The 17,029-nt window shown below is 36.8% G+C and overlaps 2 protein-coding genes across 6 annotated transcripts in view; one reads left to right on the top strand and one right to left on the bottom strand.

Annotated features, from left to right (window-relative positions):
- KDM1B (lysine demethylase 1B) overlaps positions 1-5,287 on the top strand; it is a 37,436-nt gene extending 32,149 nt beyond the window's left edge. For all 5 annotated transcript variants that reach the window (XM_054018350.1, XM_054018351.1, XM_054018348.1 and 2 more), the window contains exons 21-22: positions 1,160-1,312; positions 2,509-5,287. In XM_054018350.1, the coding sequence (XP_053874325.1) occupies positions 1,160-1,312; positions 2,509-2,592 (237 nt within the window). In that variant the 3' untranslated portion in view covers positions 2,593-5,287. The remainder of the gene's footprint in view (positions 1-1,159; positions 1,313-2,508) is intronic.
- A 982-nt stretch (positions 5,288-6,269) lies between these two features.
- The window catches only part of DEK (DEK proto-oncogene), a 34,040-nt gene continuing 23,280 nt past the window's right edge, over positions 6,270-17,029 (bottom strand). The window contains exons 7-11 of the mRNA XM_054018353.1: positions 16,239-16,427; positions 11,277-11,412; positions 10,628-10,782; positions 9,213-9,281; positions 6,270-8,150 (exon numbers count right to left, since the gene is read on the bottom strand). Coding sequence (XP_053874328.1) covers positions 8,139-8,150; positions 9,213-9,281; positions 10,628-10,782; positions 11,277-11,412; positions 16,239-16,427 — 561 coding nt within the window. The 3' untranslated portion in view covers positions 6,270-8,138. The remainder of the gene's footprint in view (positions 8,151-9,212; positions 9,282-10,627; positions 10,783-11,276; positions 11,413-16,238; positions 16,428-17,029) is intronic.

Raw genomic sequence — 17,029 nt, 5'->3', positions numbered from 1 at the left:
TATTATTTTGAAATTTGGATCTTGTTTGGAGCTTTCTGTTCTGAATTAGCCATATGCAATTCCAGGAGTTGTGTAATGCATGATGTACATTGGTGGCTCTAATGCTTTGAGTGAGCCCTGCCTAACAGTTGGTGCATACAGAGTCCATGCTCACTTCCAGCCCCCACCCCTTAGATGGGAGAGATTTTAATGAAGCAGGCAGAAACCAGCAAGGATGAGGCTAATGGCCTCAACAGAATTAACTCTAATAGCTAACTTTTAAGTGACTCACCTAAAGGAATCCTGAGTTTCCAGTTGTTCCTCAGAAAATATACTTGCGTGAGCAGCTGTTAGTTATAACAAACTATATTCATATTAAAAGTTCACCTACTTGCTATTCTGACCTCTCAAGAACTTACAGGTGGCAAATTGATATTTGGTCTCCATGCCAATCTGATTGTTTTTTCCCCATCTTATACAACCAGAAATAGAACCTCCTACAAAAAAAAAAAAAAAAATTATCTGTAAAACTTCTTTCAGGGTGGAACAGTTAATACAGTTTGTAAAGGCACGATGCACCAGGAGTCCTTTCTAAGATGTACCCCACTATTGTAGAAATCTCAGCATTATTTCACAAAGTTGATCTTTAGTCTCTTGGTTGTGGAAACTTTTGTGCATAATAACGTTGACCCTGAGGTTATCGCTGGTAAACTGATGCTTCTTGTACCTGTTCAGAAGAATATACAAAGCATATAGTCTGAGGGAAGAAGAGTTTCTTCTTCTCCAAATATAGCTGTATGCAGCATTACAACCCTTGTATTATGCAGACAAATTTGCTAAATTCAAAGCTGCATAAGTATATCCTGAATATTTCAAACATTAGGTTAAACGTTTTAACAAATATAATTCGTCACTGGAGGTTCCTATAAACTCTTTTTTTTGGGGGGGGGGGAGGGAGAGGGGGAATGTTATATGTTTCACATTAGAAAAAATTACCAGGAATTTAGGCAAATGTGCACATCTCCTGAAAGCGTAGTAATAAGAGGTTATTGTGTACACTCTAAACAGGAAACATTTAATCTTGTAGAAGAAAACTAGAAGAAGCGGTGTTAATGGAGGAAAATTATCAAAAATGTGTTCTCTTCATTATACTGCATAATTTATTTCCTTGATAATTCAGGAAGTTCCAGACCCAGTTAAGTACTTTGTTACACGATGGAACAAAGATCCCTGGATCCAGATGGCATATAGTTTTGTAAAGACAGGTGGCAGTGGTGAGGCTTATGATGTTATAGCTGAAGACATACAAGGAACAATCTTCTTTGCTGGTGAGGTAAATGTCTTCATTATTGTCATTCTAAAATTGGTTCAAGAACTTAGTGTTTGTTTGTTGTAAAAAAGAGATTAAGTGCTGGGTAGAGAAAGACATAGAGTGGACAGACATTTTGTAAATATCTCCTTTTCCAAAGCACCTTGATTCTGACCTGCAGCATTTCCTGGCTTGTTTTGAGCTGGCACTGCCAGTTGTACCAAATTGCGGGGTGGCTTTGTGGAGTGGATAAATGCAAACGAGGATGAGGCCACAAAATCTACTTACGTTTTTGATCTAATTCCAATTTGAACTTCTCTCTGCAGAAGTGTGTGTAGTTTTAATCTGTCTAGCCATATGAGCCAGAGCCTCTAGTATTGACAATCTGCACCAAAGTTTATACCCAAAACAAGATGCAAAATGGAAAACTGTTATGCTGGCGTGGCTATAACTGATTTCAGTCCCTGGGGACATGTTTTTAGGGATGTACAGTAACTATCATCTTGCCCTATGGAATACAGAAGAACAATAGGCTCTTTAAAAGACAAGTCCCTGCCTATGTATGGAGGAATGTCTCACAAGTGGGTAATAATGATAAATTGTAGTTCTTCAAAAATAAGTTTTCAGGCATGCCCTTTGTTGTAGTTATGTTTTGCTGGTTTTGCATAATTGTATTTGGATACATATGCTCAGTTGCTGATTTTATAAACAAGACAAAATGCATGTTCATATTGTAGATTGAGACTCATAATTGCCCACTGCATTTCAGATGAACTGCATAGTTGACTCACTACTTCTCCATTGGTCACTAATGCAGCTGTAAGAAACTCCTGCCATTGATACTATTGTGTATTGATAAATGAAAGTGTTTGAACAATCTCTCTGAAGTATTGTTCAAACTAGCAAAAATGACTACCTCTGCCAAGTGTCAAATTTCTTAGCTTTAATGGATGTGTGACAACTTCAGAGCTTACCTTTTTGCTAAATTCAATACTTTTTTTTTTTTAAAGGCTTTTCTTTGGTTCATCTTTTTAACAAGCTATTTTTGAAATTTGAGAGTATTTAATAGTTTGAAAATTGGTATCTGCTTTAGAAAATATCTGTGTAAAAGCATATATCAAATACTCTTGCACTACACAGAACTTTTGTTTTGGAGCAGAATTTTATTTTTGTTCTTCTATAGCTGTTTCAGAAATTATGCAATTTTTATTTTATTATAGGCCACAAACAGGCACTTTCCACAGACGGTTACAGGAGCCTACTTGAGCGGCGTTCGAGAAGCAAGCAAAATAGCAGCATTTTGAATACTGACATTTGCGTCTATATATTTTTTAATTGTTTTCTGTGGGTAAGACTTTCTTCAATTTCCCCTTTGCTATCATTCCCCCAAGTGGTACTAAAAACAGTATATGGTATCTGAAGATAAAATCTTCATCTTTGTTTAATTTTTTTTCTTTCAAACCCCTGGTGCTACATGAAGTCATAGTTTTTCCTAATGTCATTTTTTTCCAACAAAGATATTAGTAACGTGTCAGCACTGACATTGGAGTCTCTTGCTACTGTGGCACACACAGGTCTACTAACAGAGCCTGCTGTGTGAGGCCTTTTTCTATATGGTTCAGCCCACGCTATTGTAGTAACCCACCTGCATTGAAGTTCAGAATAAGAGAGCAATTGATTTCTATACAGTATTAAAACATGGTGAATTATTTGGTGGTGGGACTTCTAAATTCATTTTGTTCTCAGGTTGATCATGATCAGAGTAGCACTTGAACAAACAAGCCAAATCATGGAATGATAATGGAGATGGTTGTAAGAGAGAACAAAATCAGTTACATCTCCCCACCCCTAACCCCAATAACCTCTTCTGACATTTTTTCAATGTACTTACTGTCCACCAGTCAGGCTTTGGCAATGTGTTCCTTTTAAATAAAAACTGCTGGAAGTTTATAGTGCAATCATCAAAGGGTTATTGAAGCTAAAGGATTTTTCAAAAGGAAAAAAGCTTTTATGTTGCAGTAAAAATGTCAATGCAATGTTCTCTGTGCTGCATATTCAGCATTGTACATGTAGAGGAATGATCTTTATGATAAGAGTAAGTTTAGGTTTGCTCAGTGTTGCTCATCATGTAAGTAGGGTAGCGAAAAAAATTGTATGGGTTTAGATGTTTTTCCTTTGAAAGTGAACTTCCAAATTCATTTGAGCTGAGTAGGTGAATCACTTACACGTATAATTATGAGAGCTTAATTGGGGATAAAGAGGGTGTAAGTTATTAGTGGCTCATTCAGCTTTTGTATTTAAAATAGGTGAAGATGAATGAGGTAAAATATTCATGCTTTTTATGAAGGGCTGAAATAAGATGGCTTGCACTTTGATTTAGTTTTTTATTATTTGAAGGTATTATTAAAAAAAAGACTCTGGAGTAATTCAGTAAAGGATAAGCAGATACCTAAGAAGTTTTTCACACAGGGGAAGGCAGCAAGAAATAAAACACACAGCATCCAAACCTGCCTTAACATCCCACAGAACAGGGTAAATGGAAAATGTTTTAAAATAAAATGAAAAATATACATCATTTTTCCTCCTGTGATGTTACTGCAGAGTTCTGTATGATTCTGGAAGGAAAATAAGCACTTAATTATTTTTCTTAGTCTCAAGCATGCACTCTTTTTAGAATGCTCTGTGTGTGACAAAGCAAGCCTTCTTGAGTTACAGTGCTTAACTCTAGAAAGGTTACCTTTAGAAAAGAAGCCTGCTGAAGAAAAGCAATTTTTTTACTCTTCTTAAATACCTAATTTGTTTTCTAGGGTAGAAGTGATGTTCAGATGTTAAATATTTTTATTTAATCTTTAATTTACAAGGTTGAAGATGTTTATACATGTAACTAGATCTGTTTTTCAGCTAAATATTCAGCTTTTTAAAATTGAATTGAGAATGTGACAAAGTGTAAGTGTTCCTAATTTTTTTTTTTTGCTCTAAAGAATGCTAATATTTACAGTTCTGAAATACTTTCAAGTACTAAATTGTAATTGGCTTAAAGTTTATATAGAGCAAGGCTTGAAATCCTTTGCTTATAGAAGAAATGGTAATCACGGTTTAAATTTTGCTTTTGTTAAATCACTGCTACTTTGATAATTCCATGTTGGATAGACCAGTTTATAATGGAAGTGAGCGAGATTTCAATGGGAAATGAAAAGTATCCATGGTGGGTAAAAGTGAAAGGAAGTGCTCCCTTCCTCTCTCAACGTACTATACAAGATAGGAAAGCAGCTTAGAAACGGAGTTAAATAAAAATTATTGGTACAAGCTCAGACTATAAACTCTATTTACAGGCCTTGATCAAAGCTCCAATCAGCTTCATAATAGCATGGAAACAGTTAAGAGCCTGACCTTTCAGTTAATCCTTAGTGTCTTAGATCCCAATTCAGCAGTCTATCCCTCTTCAGCAAAGCATTTCTGTACATGCTGAACTTTAAGTATGGGCCCAAGTGCTGTTGACAGCTGCATTGGAATTTATATACATTCTTAATAGGCACGTTTAAATGCTTTGCTGAATTAAGGCCTTATTAAAAAGGCAAGAATGAGGGATAATAAATGCAGACCATTATTTATAATGGACTAAACAGTTTAAAATTTACCATGTCTGTTATTACTTTGGTAATGAGGCATTTAGACTGTATTATGCTGCATTCAGTTGTGGAGAAACAAGCATAAAGTGAGTGTTCCATTTTGTTTATACTCATTAAAGAGCCTTAGAATTGGCCTGACTTAAGTGTTGGAGAAGTTCTTGGACTAATAATTATGTCAAATTTAATTAAGCATGCTAGTTTTTCTAACTTGTGTACAGTTTATTCCCTGTAAATAAACTGGAGAATGGCTTTTTAAGTAAATTTGTTTAAAATATGACCAAAATGTCTGAAGGCAGAGCATGATCTGTTACACTTCAACTCTTCTGTGTGACTGTTATGACAGCAGAATAAAACTGGAAAGTGTCCACTGGATGTTGCACACGGTTTTTGAAACAGATGCTAAGCATGTACTAAACATGACAAAACTGCAACACACTTTACTAACATCTAGAGGTAGAATCTTATACACCTCTACCCTGATATAATGCTGTCCTCAGGAGCCAAAAAGTCTTACTGTGTTATAGGTGAAATGGTGTTATATTGAACTTGTTTTGATCTGCCAGAGTGCGCAGCACCCCCCCCCCCCCCCCCCCCCCCCGGAGCACTGCTTTACCGCATTATATCTGAATTTGTTATATTGGGTTGCATTTTATGAGGGTAGAGGTGTAGTTACTGTTCTAGAACTGTCTTTCAATTGCAAGTCCTGATTCTATTATCTATGCAGTAATGGATCCAGGGGTCTTTCAAAGGATCACAGAACATTTCACAAACCGACAGATTATTTCCTCACCAAGCAGTGACTGTGGTGGGGGCAAGAGCTGATACTCTACACACAAGCTTCACCCATAGACCATACCCCTGGTTAAGAACCAGTGGGGTAGAGTTAGATCATAGCATTAACACTTATGCACTCCAGCTTTCATTAGCATTTTCCTACGAAAGGATGAGGAAAAGCATTTGAGAAGAAATTCAGTAACTTCTATCTTGTCCACCTCATTCAACTAAGGTGGTGACTTGGCCATGAGTGTTAGTTACATAAGGTTTAGAAGTACAATTTAAAAATAACCTATTGTAGTACTACCCAAGGACAAAACAAGATTCAGTGACTAGTAACTTACTGCTTTACCAGGATTTTGAAATTGTCTGAATGCCTTTGTTAAAGCTCGTAAGATTGTTCAAAGCAATTGCACGAGGGTCATTTAGTGTAGTCATATTTTGATAGCAGGACATTATGGCATCGCTAAAGCAGAGAAACCTTTTCCAGAGTTTTGAAAAGCTTCCTCTAGATGACTAGGTATACATTTGAGGCTGTAAAATTTTACTGTACAGGTAAGCAAATATCAAAATTGATCTAAGTTTTTCTGAAAGACATTTATTGAGTACAAAACTGAAACATTCAGCCTTTTTTTAAAAAAAAATTACATGCAAAGACGTCAAAAAGGCAAAGGTTAATTAACATCATGACTGGCTGAACATTCAGAATTTAAATTCTGACTCCTAATTTTGCAAATATAGAATACTAAATTTTAAAAATGTTTTGCTCTTGAATACTGGAGTCATTACAGGATTTGTTTTTCATAGCATTGATAGCAATACGTTGTTTGGCCTCTATAATAGCACAAGTATATGGTGCACAAAAACAATTTACATGAAAATTTCTACTTTGAACCAAAAGCAGTTGGCCAAAGTTTGAGATTTGATTCTAGAGTGGTAGCCTGTATCAGCAAAAACAACAAGGAGTCCTTGTGGCACTTTAGAGACTAACAAATTTATCTGGGCATAAGCCTTTGTGGGCTAAAACCCACTTCATCAGATGCATGGAGTGGAACATACAGTAGGGAGGTATAAATACACAGCATATGAAAAGATAACTCTCCACTCCTTGAGAATGGCCTACTTCCAACTTAAATTGGTTCATTAGCACTGACCCCCCACTTGGTAAGGCAACTCCCATCTTTTCATATTCTGTGTATTTCTACCTCCCTACTGTATGTTCCACTCCATGCATCTGATGAAGTTGGTTTTAGCCCACAAAAGCTTATGCCCAAATAAATGTGTTAGTCTCCAAAGTGCCACAAGGACTTAAAAAAAACAACAACAAAAAACACAGGAGTACCATAGACCATAGTTAAGCTCAGATTTAGAAAAGCATTCCAATTTGGAATAGCACTTAATCATTTACTTAAGTACTATCCTTCTTGGGCTCCTAAATTTGGGGCATGATTTTCAGTTAAGTCTGCAGGTGTTCATCACTTTAGGCACCTACTTCTGAAAGCTTTGGCCATAGAGTCCAAATTAGTATTATCAAGTCAGTTACTCGCTTTTTTTCCCCCCTATCGCCTTCACTTTGAACTTTATTAATGTATTAGGTCAAGCCATTGGAACAAATACATCTGTAGCCTTTTATATAAAGTTAAACACTGAAAAGCTTAAGTATAAAATTACAGGTGAATCTTCCTTACAAGGCAAGATTAGACAAACAGTAAAACTTCAACTCTTTTTGTATAAACTTTTATGGAGCTTCCCACTTTTCATCCCAGCATCACTGCTGAACACTGACATGTCATAAGTCCTAAGATAACTAGAGATTTAAAAAACTGATTTGCACCACAGAAATCTCCAATAACTTTATATACAGAGTCTTTAAAAGTACAAAAATAATATCTGCCAATTAGTTACCATGCTTTGATGGTTCTCAGTGCATACACATGCAAGACAGTAATGTAGATTGAGTATTCTGAATTTATAGCATGTAAATCAGAATATAAACACTAGCATGAGTGATTTTCAGAATGATATGTATTCAATATTTGTATAACCCAATACTGCAATATTCCAGACAATCTCTGCATGTATGTGCAAACACTTAGACAACCTTTATCCTACTTGATTCTTAAAAAAAAATTATGCAAGGTATTAAAGCACATTAAAAGCTATGATGTCTTAATGAATCTACTACTACAAAGCAATTCAAAATGTACAAAACTATAAAAAGGGAACATTTATTGCCATGCACAAAAAAATGTAAGCAAGTTAACTAAAACCTGCATCAAATGCAATTATTAAAAAGGTACACAAAGCAATTTACACTGATACTCTGTCCGCAGAATCAGCGCTGACTAAACATAATATATCACAAATATTCTTTTTGCTGGTGTCTATGATCTTCAAATCCATGGGACGATAAGTCAGCAGTTTTCATTTCCTCCAGTCAAATTGGATCATGAAATCAACTGAAATGATACAGTTTCTCCTTTAGCCTTAATCAATTCCACACCAGTCTAATATTAAGATAAAGGCTGTTCAAGAACATGCACAAAAATGCTAGTTAAGAAATGATTATGCTCTTCTCTCAACCATCCCATTTACATGGGAGTGCCACCACAAATAAAATTCTTCAGTGCCATCTTGTGATAGGATATTCCACTGTGTTTTAGCTGGCATACATGACATTAGAGGTGTATGCATTATTTTGATTCATCTGTAATTTGGATTAGAGGGTTTGAATCTCTTATTTCACTTACAATTTTTCTGCATTCTTACTAACAGAAGTACCGATTCCCTTACTTCATCCCATTTTTATTTTAGGGAGAAACAAAATGAATGCACTTGAAATTATTCTTAAGCATTACTAGCTATGGACTAGATTGTGAGCTCTGCATTAAGGATGGCATATATTGCTTTAGCAGCTAAAGAAAGCAAAATTGCAATTCAGGGAGTCAGTTTCCTTCCTGTTTCCACTACTGCTGTGGGGCGGGAGTATGGGGTCTATATAAGATGCAGTATACTCTTCAAGACAGCATCATAACTCTCCCCACACAGCTGCATGGAGAGGGGACGTGAGGCTTGTGTTCTCTCCTGTGCTATTACCTGTGATGCAAGTAGCCAGTGCTTTGCATCCCTAAATTGCTGTGTAGCCTAGGCCACAATTTGGCCCTTTCGGAGCTGTGTATTATTAATTATGCTAGTTAGATTAATAGAGGCCAGGGTAGCTTTACTATTTTAGTTATTCCTCAGTAGTAACTCATATTTCCTAAAGATAAAGAAATTATTGAATCCACATGTGAGTGAAGTTCAGGTTGGACTGTTATGAAAAAAAACCAGACTGTACCAGCTTTTAGATGAAGAGCACATAGGGCAAAGATCCAGCTCTTGAATCAAGGTTGGCCTGAAAAATGTTTTTGGTCACTTCCCATACTAAAAACCAAGCTTTTTGAAACTCATACTATATAGTGTCCCAACCTCTGAGAGATGTTTAAAAAAATACCATTGACTTTTTTCAGATAAGTTTTTACCTCTTTAACTGTCTTTTTGATGAAATCTTTCCTTTCAGACAAGTCATAACTGGGATAACTTTCATATACCTAAAGCAAACAATACAAAAGAGCTAGTGTGAGTGAGAAGTCTGTTACTTTTTGAACATATTAACTTCATTATTTTAGTGCAGAATTGTATAAATCTAAATGTAAGCTGTACAAGGTCATTTGAAGTGTCAAGCCTTTTATTTCCCACATTTTGCCTAAACTCAGTTTTTGAAAGTTTTTGTGTAGCAGTTTTTAATCACAACAGGGGTTACAGTTTTCATATTAATAAAGCACAGTGTGTGGGTGACAGAATACTCTGGGTCAAGCAACTCAGACTGTTTTCCAGTGGGTGTGTTGTATCCTCTAGACCAGTAGTTCTCAACCTTTTCTCATTTGTAGACCCCCAAGAAACTTTGAACAGAGATGCAGACCCCTATTGTCATATTATATATATTTTACACACCCACACCGCGCGCTGAAATCTGTTCAGTCAGTTTTCAGTCTAAGTCTTTCACGGACCACACATTGAGAACCACTGCTTTAAGCTGTCAGCTGCATTCCCCATAAGTATGAAAGATACTAAAAGAACAAAGACCAGGTCCACAGTAAATACAGTTTTGGGTCCTTTAAATCAAGGACATAGTGCTGTTATTAAAAACAGATACTGTTTTAACACTATCAGTAGTCAAATTGTGGGAAAAAATAATCACTAAACTGGCAAATAATGGATTTTTCGACTTGCTGGCAATTCTGAAAAATTGAAAAAAGTTTCGTTTCAGGTCAGCTGAAAACAAAATTTTGGGCAAGTCAAAAAATACTTTGACTCAATTTTTTTGTTTTATTTTAGGTATTTTGACAAAAAGCAACAAGGACTAAATTCACAAAAGGGCCAGGGGCGGGGTAGGGGAGACTGAGGGGAAAGAGGCACCCTCTGTTAACCGATAGCACGCTGAATTTTTCCTTGAGGCTTTCCAGTCAAGTGCTGACAAGATTCAATGCAGCCTAGTTCAAGATCAAAGTCTTAAGTAGTACAGCTTTAGACATTCACACATTTCTTCGAGTGTAATTAGTATACGAAATATTTCTATTTACACACAATACATTTACAATTTACAAAACAAAATGAGGAATATCAAAGTTAGTTTATAAATAGGCTTACATGCTTTAAACCATGGGGTACAGGACCCCTCAGGGGGTTGTGAGGTTATTACATAGAGGGGTCGCGAGCTGTCAGCCTCCACCCCACACCATGCTTCACCTCCAGCATTTAAAATAGTGTTAAATATAAAAAAGTGTTTTTAATTTATAAGGGGTCACACTCAGAGGCTTGCTGTGTGAAAGGGGTCACTAGTACAAAGGTTTGAGAACCGCTGCTTTAAATAAAGCTGTAGAATTATTATACATACCTCTTTGCAAATCTGTTTCATTGTTACTTCCTCCAAATTTGCATTGGCCAATAACTTCTTGACAGTTTCCTTAAGATCTTCATCTGTAGGTGGTTTCTTCAACTTTTTAATTAAAGGTTCGTCATCTGAACTATCCTCAGATTCACTTTCTAAATCTGGAAGATTTACTTTATTAGAATTCAAATGTTTGACATCTCCCTGCTGCTTCCTTCCTCCAGAAAAAAACCACGGGACAGTCATCTCCCACAGAACACCATATGCCTCCACCCTGTTCCACACTATTCCTTGACAGTCTGCCAGATCATGTTTTGCTGATTTAGTTTTAAACACTTTGTTTATAAAATACCATCTAGTATTAATTTCTACCCTAACCCAGAATACTGCAATTCAGCTTCTCCCATCAATCAGGCTGAAGAATGGCTGCAGACCAGATGACAAGATTCTGTTAAATAACTCTACAGGTCCTGTTAAAGACCTTGCCAAGGCCCCCCAGTAGAGAGGGGGGTCTCATCCTGCTTTTGGCAAAACAAACTTTTGATTTCTACATCAGAGAAGCAGTAAGAAGTATGCAATGTTTTGCTGGACAGTTAACCTTAAGACTCCTCTTCTAAATTAAGCAACACAGTGAAAACAAGACTAAAACCTTTACCTTTTTTTGAACTGTTCTGATTCTTCTTTGTAGTGCTGCTATCTGCTTTCTTGACATTAGCACTTTTCACAGCTTTCTTGTTTTTCGAAGTCATCTTTTGCTTAGGTTTTTCTTTTTTAGATGCTTTCTTAGGTTGCTGTAGGAGGGCAAAGAATGGATTGAATCCTGACTTCTAGCACAACAGCTCTCACTCCCCACCAATAGGCTACATGGGTGCGAGAAACATGTAATTGCATACTGAATTATTACATTCAGATGTGAAATACTGGCAACTTATAGCTATGTACCATAGTTGATGGTAGTGAGGAAAATGCATAGGTACCTTGAAGTTAATCTGGACTCTTCAAGATTAGATTTTAATTTTGCATAAACTCTGGAGCTCAAAACAAGACAATCAAATTCTTGACTATTTTAACAAACAGCTAGAACTTTTTCTAGCCTTATGGGTGATTGTACTAAGTATCTCCATTCATAATTATGTCTGATGCTACTAGAGAGCATAGGCCTGGTTAAAGTGCAATTCTACTCTGAAAAGGGACTACAATGGCAGAGGGTTCAATGGTTATTGTAACCTGAATTTATCTGTGAAGCAAGATGCATTTTCTAACAGCCAATCCTACAAACATACCCAGGAGTCATTCCACCTTAGAAAATCATGAAAGCTACATTTTTCCTGCTCACACAGCATCACCAGTAATAAAGCTTTTGCCAGCAAAATTTCAACCCCCCCATACCTGGACAACCCCATTAGTCTGAAACAAGATGGTATGGGTGTAATGGAGGATCTAATTTGATATACAAAATATTTTATTGGTGACAAATCACCAGAAGGAAAGAATCCTGATTACATTTGTAGGTCTGGCAGTTAAAGTGTGACATATGGGATCAGTTCACAATACATGATAGACACTGGAATTAAAAGTGCCATTTTTAATAATTTTAGAGTAGAATTACACTTAGTACAATAGTGTCCCATCAATGAATATTCCAAAGCAGATTCTATTTTTCCTATAAGTAGTGACTATCCTTTCAGACAAAGCAAGAAGTATGCCTAATTGCTCCAGTCTGCCAAAAATAAGCAGAGGTGTTGCACTTAGAAAGCAACCCACGACTAACAGAATGCCAACTCCTATCCCTTCCACAAGGTTATACTTACCTTCCTTTTACTTTGTCAGTTTTATCATCCCAAAACTTTAGTCAATTCCTTTTAGAGGAGCACCAATAACTGAATGCTATGTCATTTGAATTCTAGAACACCCTAGGCACCATCTGCCCTACAACAGACTCCTTGAGAGTCTGATTAAAACTAAACAAGCAAACCATAGTATTCGATAAACAATTTAGTTTTAGTTTCGATCCTTGCCCACAATACTGCAACTTAGCATCCCTTCTCCTTTCAATCAGGCAGAAGTATGGCTGCATGGCCTCTATTATACATGGGTGAATTTTTACTAGTAGAAGTGAACTACATTAATGAATGCACACAACTGGCTCAGTTATGATGCTTTAAAAATAGACAAACTACAACATGGTTGCTGAAGTCAAAATCAACTGAGTGAATAGAAGATACACGATACACAAACTAGATATGTTTGCTTTCTTTACACAAGTTAAACATGTATTTAGGTTTACAGGATCAGAGTCTGTTTTATGGCCAGCCCTAGAAACTTCCTCTGGAAGTTACTGAGACAAGCATGGAACCCCACAACACTGTTTAGCATCAAATGATACTGCAGAAATAAGAACTTGGGAATTTCTCAAAGTCAAAAAGGTTAAGCATGTGCTGAAGTCCTGTAAATTGTAACTAGTAAATAGTGCAAAACAATTTGACATGAAAAAAAAAACAAACTGAATTTTGACTCATTACCAGTAACTACTTTCATTTACACCTGTGCAACCCATAAAACTTAGTTAATTGTGTTGGTCCCCAGTCAGACTAGAATCCAGCTCACTGCTTCAGAGCTGTTGGCTTTGCAGAGGCAACAGAAGCACTGAGAACTTTGTCACTGTAGTCAGCAGGAAATACACACAGATCATATCCTTAAGTGGTTACTTTTCAAACTAGAATGCTTTGGTGTTTTAAGTGTTTGGCTACAGAGCAAGGACTCCAAAGAGAGACTGCAGAGCTAGAATTGATATGCAAACTAGACACAATCAACTCCGGTTTGAATAAGGACTGGGAATGGCTGAGCCATTACAAACGTTGACTATCTCCCCTTGTAAGTACTCTCACACTTCTTATCACACTGTCTGTACTCGGCTAGCTTGATTATCACTTCAAAAGTTTTTTTTTTTTTTTTTTCTTCTCTTAATTAATTGGCCTCTCAGAGTTAGTAAGACAACTCCCACCTGTTTATGCTCTCTGTATGTGTGTATATATATCTCCTCATTATATGTTCCATTCTATATGCATCCGAAGAAGTGGGCTGTAGTCCACGAAAGCTTATGCTCTAATAAATTTGTTAGTCTCTAAGGTGCCACAAGTACTCCTGTTCTTCTTAGAGCAAGGTTAGAAGTTTAAATGGAACTCAGTCTGCCTTATAACGTATTGGAAGCGTTCTTTCCTCAGAATCTCGATTGTTTTCTAGAAATTGTCTTTGAATCCTGATAATTCTAAGAAGCTGTCTTTTTGGAATCTCAATCAAGAGAAGCATGCAGGTGTCTCCATCTGTCCCAACCACTCCTCACCCATGACTCCAACAGTTAGGCTATTCTGCTCTCTGTTGAGCTAACTAAATGAGGGCCATCTAGCTAGTTTTTATTGTGCTGTTAAGCACACAGCAAAAACAAAAAACAACCCACATTTTTTGTTGTTTTAAATATATAGGCATTTTTTTCCTACCTTTTGCCATAACTGAGCTAGAGAGACATCCAGTTTCAGTTGTCAATAAGCTTCTATTCCAAGCAAGTTCATCATTTCAATTTATTTTCAGTAACTTCATACATTATAGCCTCATTCATCTATAGACTGTAAATTTTCACAAACAATCAACTTGAAGATCAAACTAAGTGTCTGACTTCTCACTGTTCGGACAACTCTGGTTTGAATCTCATGGAATTTGGGGTAACTTGGATCTAGTTTACATTATGGAAGTATGTCGGTATAACATTGCTCAGAGGTGTGAAAAATCCAGTTACACCGATCTAACCCCCAGTGTAGACAGCCTGTTGGGGAGGTTGATTACCTGTGCTGACAGGAGAACTCCCCTGTCAGCATTTTAAATGTACACAAGCCCTTGGTTTGATGAAACTTCTCCTTTAAGACCCTCAATCAGGAGAGTTGCCCATGCAGGGCATAAGAGGTAGAATGTTTTAAGAGCAGAGTAGTTTTTCCATGAGATAATCAAGTTTCCTTTGAAGTTCTCTAACATTATAATCCCTCGGAGGTGGGTCTGTAAACACTCCTTAGGAGTGTCAGCCATCTAAAAGTTTTCAGGTTTTGCCTGACAGCTCAGAAGGAACAGAGGGTTTAACTCCTACCTCTTGAAGAAAGGCAAAAAACTGAGATGAGTGGGGCTTACCTATCTTTTATAGGCAGCTGAGCTCTCGGAAAAAGGATTTCTAAAGACTCCTGCCACAGAGAGCCAGATTCCTCTCCTCACAGCAGAAAGACTGTACTGGTGAACAGATGAACAAAATGTAAAATTAGCTTTTAATACTCTAGCCCTTTCAACTCACCAGCTGGGAGTACCACCAAAAAAAATGGCAAGTTAAGAATTAAGAATGTGTGGTTCCAATCTTGTTTTATGGAGAATGGTGGTGGAATATCATTTGCCATTTTATGACATTCTCATTTTGAAGTTATATGAATTTGCCTTCCAACAAAAAGTTTTCATGATTAACTACCTTCCATAGCTCAGACAATTCAAATATATGGCCTACCACACTTGTAAATCATAAATTTGGGTCAGTAGTGACTGAAGTTCTATCATCCCCTGTAGTTCAGTGGCTTATATGAAATGCTGGTCTCAGTCCTGTAATTAGTGAATTGGTGTCCACACCACAAAACCCATAGCCATAACTGCCAGTAATAAATGATCTCATCTAAAATCAAGATGTCAAAGGATACAAAGCCTGAAGTCTCTTCACTGGTATACTGTAGGGTTGAGTCAATGTGAAGATGCTTGTATTGCCACTCCACATTTTGTACCTTTTCTGAGAATAGGTGGAAGAAAGGGATGAGGGGAAGCTCAAGCTGTGAATGTATGAGGAAAAATGCTAGTGTTTGAAGAAAACAATTATGTTTATGGAAAACTAAGGTTCTGAAAAGAATAAACAAAAGAGTAGAAAATTGAGTGTAGTGGGACTATCACCTTTTGAAATTTTGAAGAAAACCATTTAAGGTTGCTTAGTTTTGTACTAAAATATTTGAGGGACCACTACAGAACTACACAAGAATCTGGGAATTGATGTCCCAAGACCAATGCTAGATATGTAGGAGTGACTTTACTTACTGAATTCTACAATGCTTACTTCAACTGTAGCTCACTAACAGTAATCCCCAGTCAAAAAGCAATGGTGTTTCCACTAGAAACGTCACCAGGAGAAACAAGAAAGGCAATGCTTAAATTTCTACCCTGGGCCGCACTGCTTGTTAGAAAGTCATCACATGCAGCAACCGATTTTACAAGACCCACATAAACATCTGAGATCAGAACCAGGTCCTCTGATTTCTGTTTCTTCATCCTCAAAGTTTTAGTTCTTGGATCACACCATATTTCTGACAGTGGAAGAAGTCAGCTTTTCCTGACATATAGTACCTTATGAACTTTGGTCTCAAGTTGTCCATATGGGAAGCAATCCTTTCAATTAACTATAGCTTACTTTCCACCTTAAAAAAAACAAACCCATCACCAAAACACTAACACGATATTGAAACCCCCTTCCAGTAATGTAACCAGTTAGTTACAAACTAAGACAAACGTTCATTTTTTCTTGAAAAGGAAGTTTTGTTATATTTACCTCCTCTTCACTCTCTTTATCTTCTTCAGAAGATTCAGCCTTCTCTTTCTTTTCATCCTCCTCCTCACTACTAGATTCATCCGACAAAATCTCAGGACATTTGGTGCGTTTTACTTTTCGTGCAGTTCCTGAGCTACTGCGTTCTTTTTTGCCGCCTTTGCTGGGAGTTTTTTTGGACTTTGGCAATGGCTGTTTAAGATAAAAGTATGGGTTAAAAAAGTAATAAAATTTAATTCAAATTTTTTAAATTTCCATTTCTGTCAAGTCATATGAATCAAGAATAAGCAAAGCTAGAGCCACCACTGACCCATAAAAGGATGTGCTTTTGGCAACCCCAGATGCCCGTTACCAGGTACCATCATTTTAAAGTGAATAGTTTACACTACTTAAAAAAATTCAAGGGATTGGTTTTATTTAAGTTCATGACAAAACCACAATTTAGAGCATAATGAAACACAATTACATTAAAATTGTAGCCACATAGTTGTCGGTGCATGTGGTTTGGGGGAAATCAGGTGGACACTGAGTTTATAGTTTGTTGTGTCTATTTCCTCCCTGTCCCCCCAAAAAAAGACTGTCATTCATTGTGGATGAACACCTTGCCCTCCAATCACTTCAACCCATTATCTCAAAAATGGACTCAAGTTCTGAGTTAAATGGACTCAAGTTAAATGTTCAGATTTAAAAATCTGAGACTCTTAATCTTAAGTATTTCTAAATAATGGAGCAATACAACATTTTTGACAAGGACACCCTGGATTCTTTCAGAGTCTCCACCCCTACCAAAATGT

The sequence above is a fragment of the Malaclemys terrapin genome, chromosome 2 (assembly GCF_027887155.1).
Source record: "Malaclemys terrapin pileata isolate rMalTer1 chromosome 2, rMalTer1.hap1, whole genome shotgun sequence".
In the NCBI taxonomy this organism is placed as follows: domain Eukaryota; kingdom Metazoa; phylum Chordata; order Testudines; family Emydidae; genus Malaclemys; species Malaclemys terrapin.
This window is presented reverse-complemented; position numbering and strand designations above follow the sequence as displayed.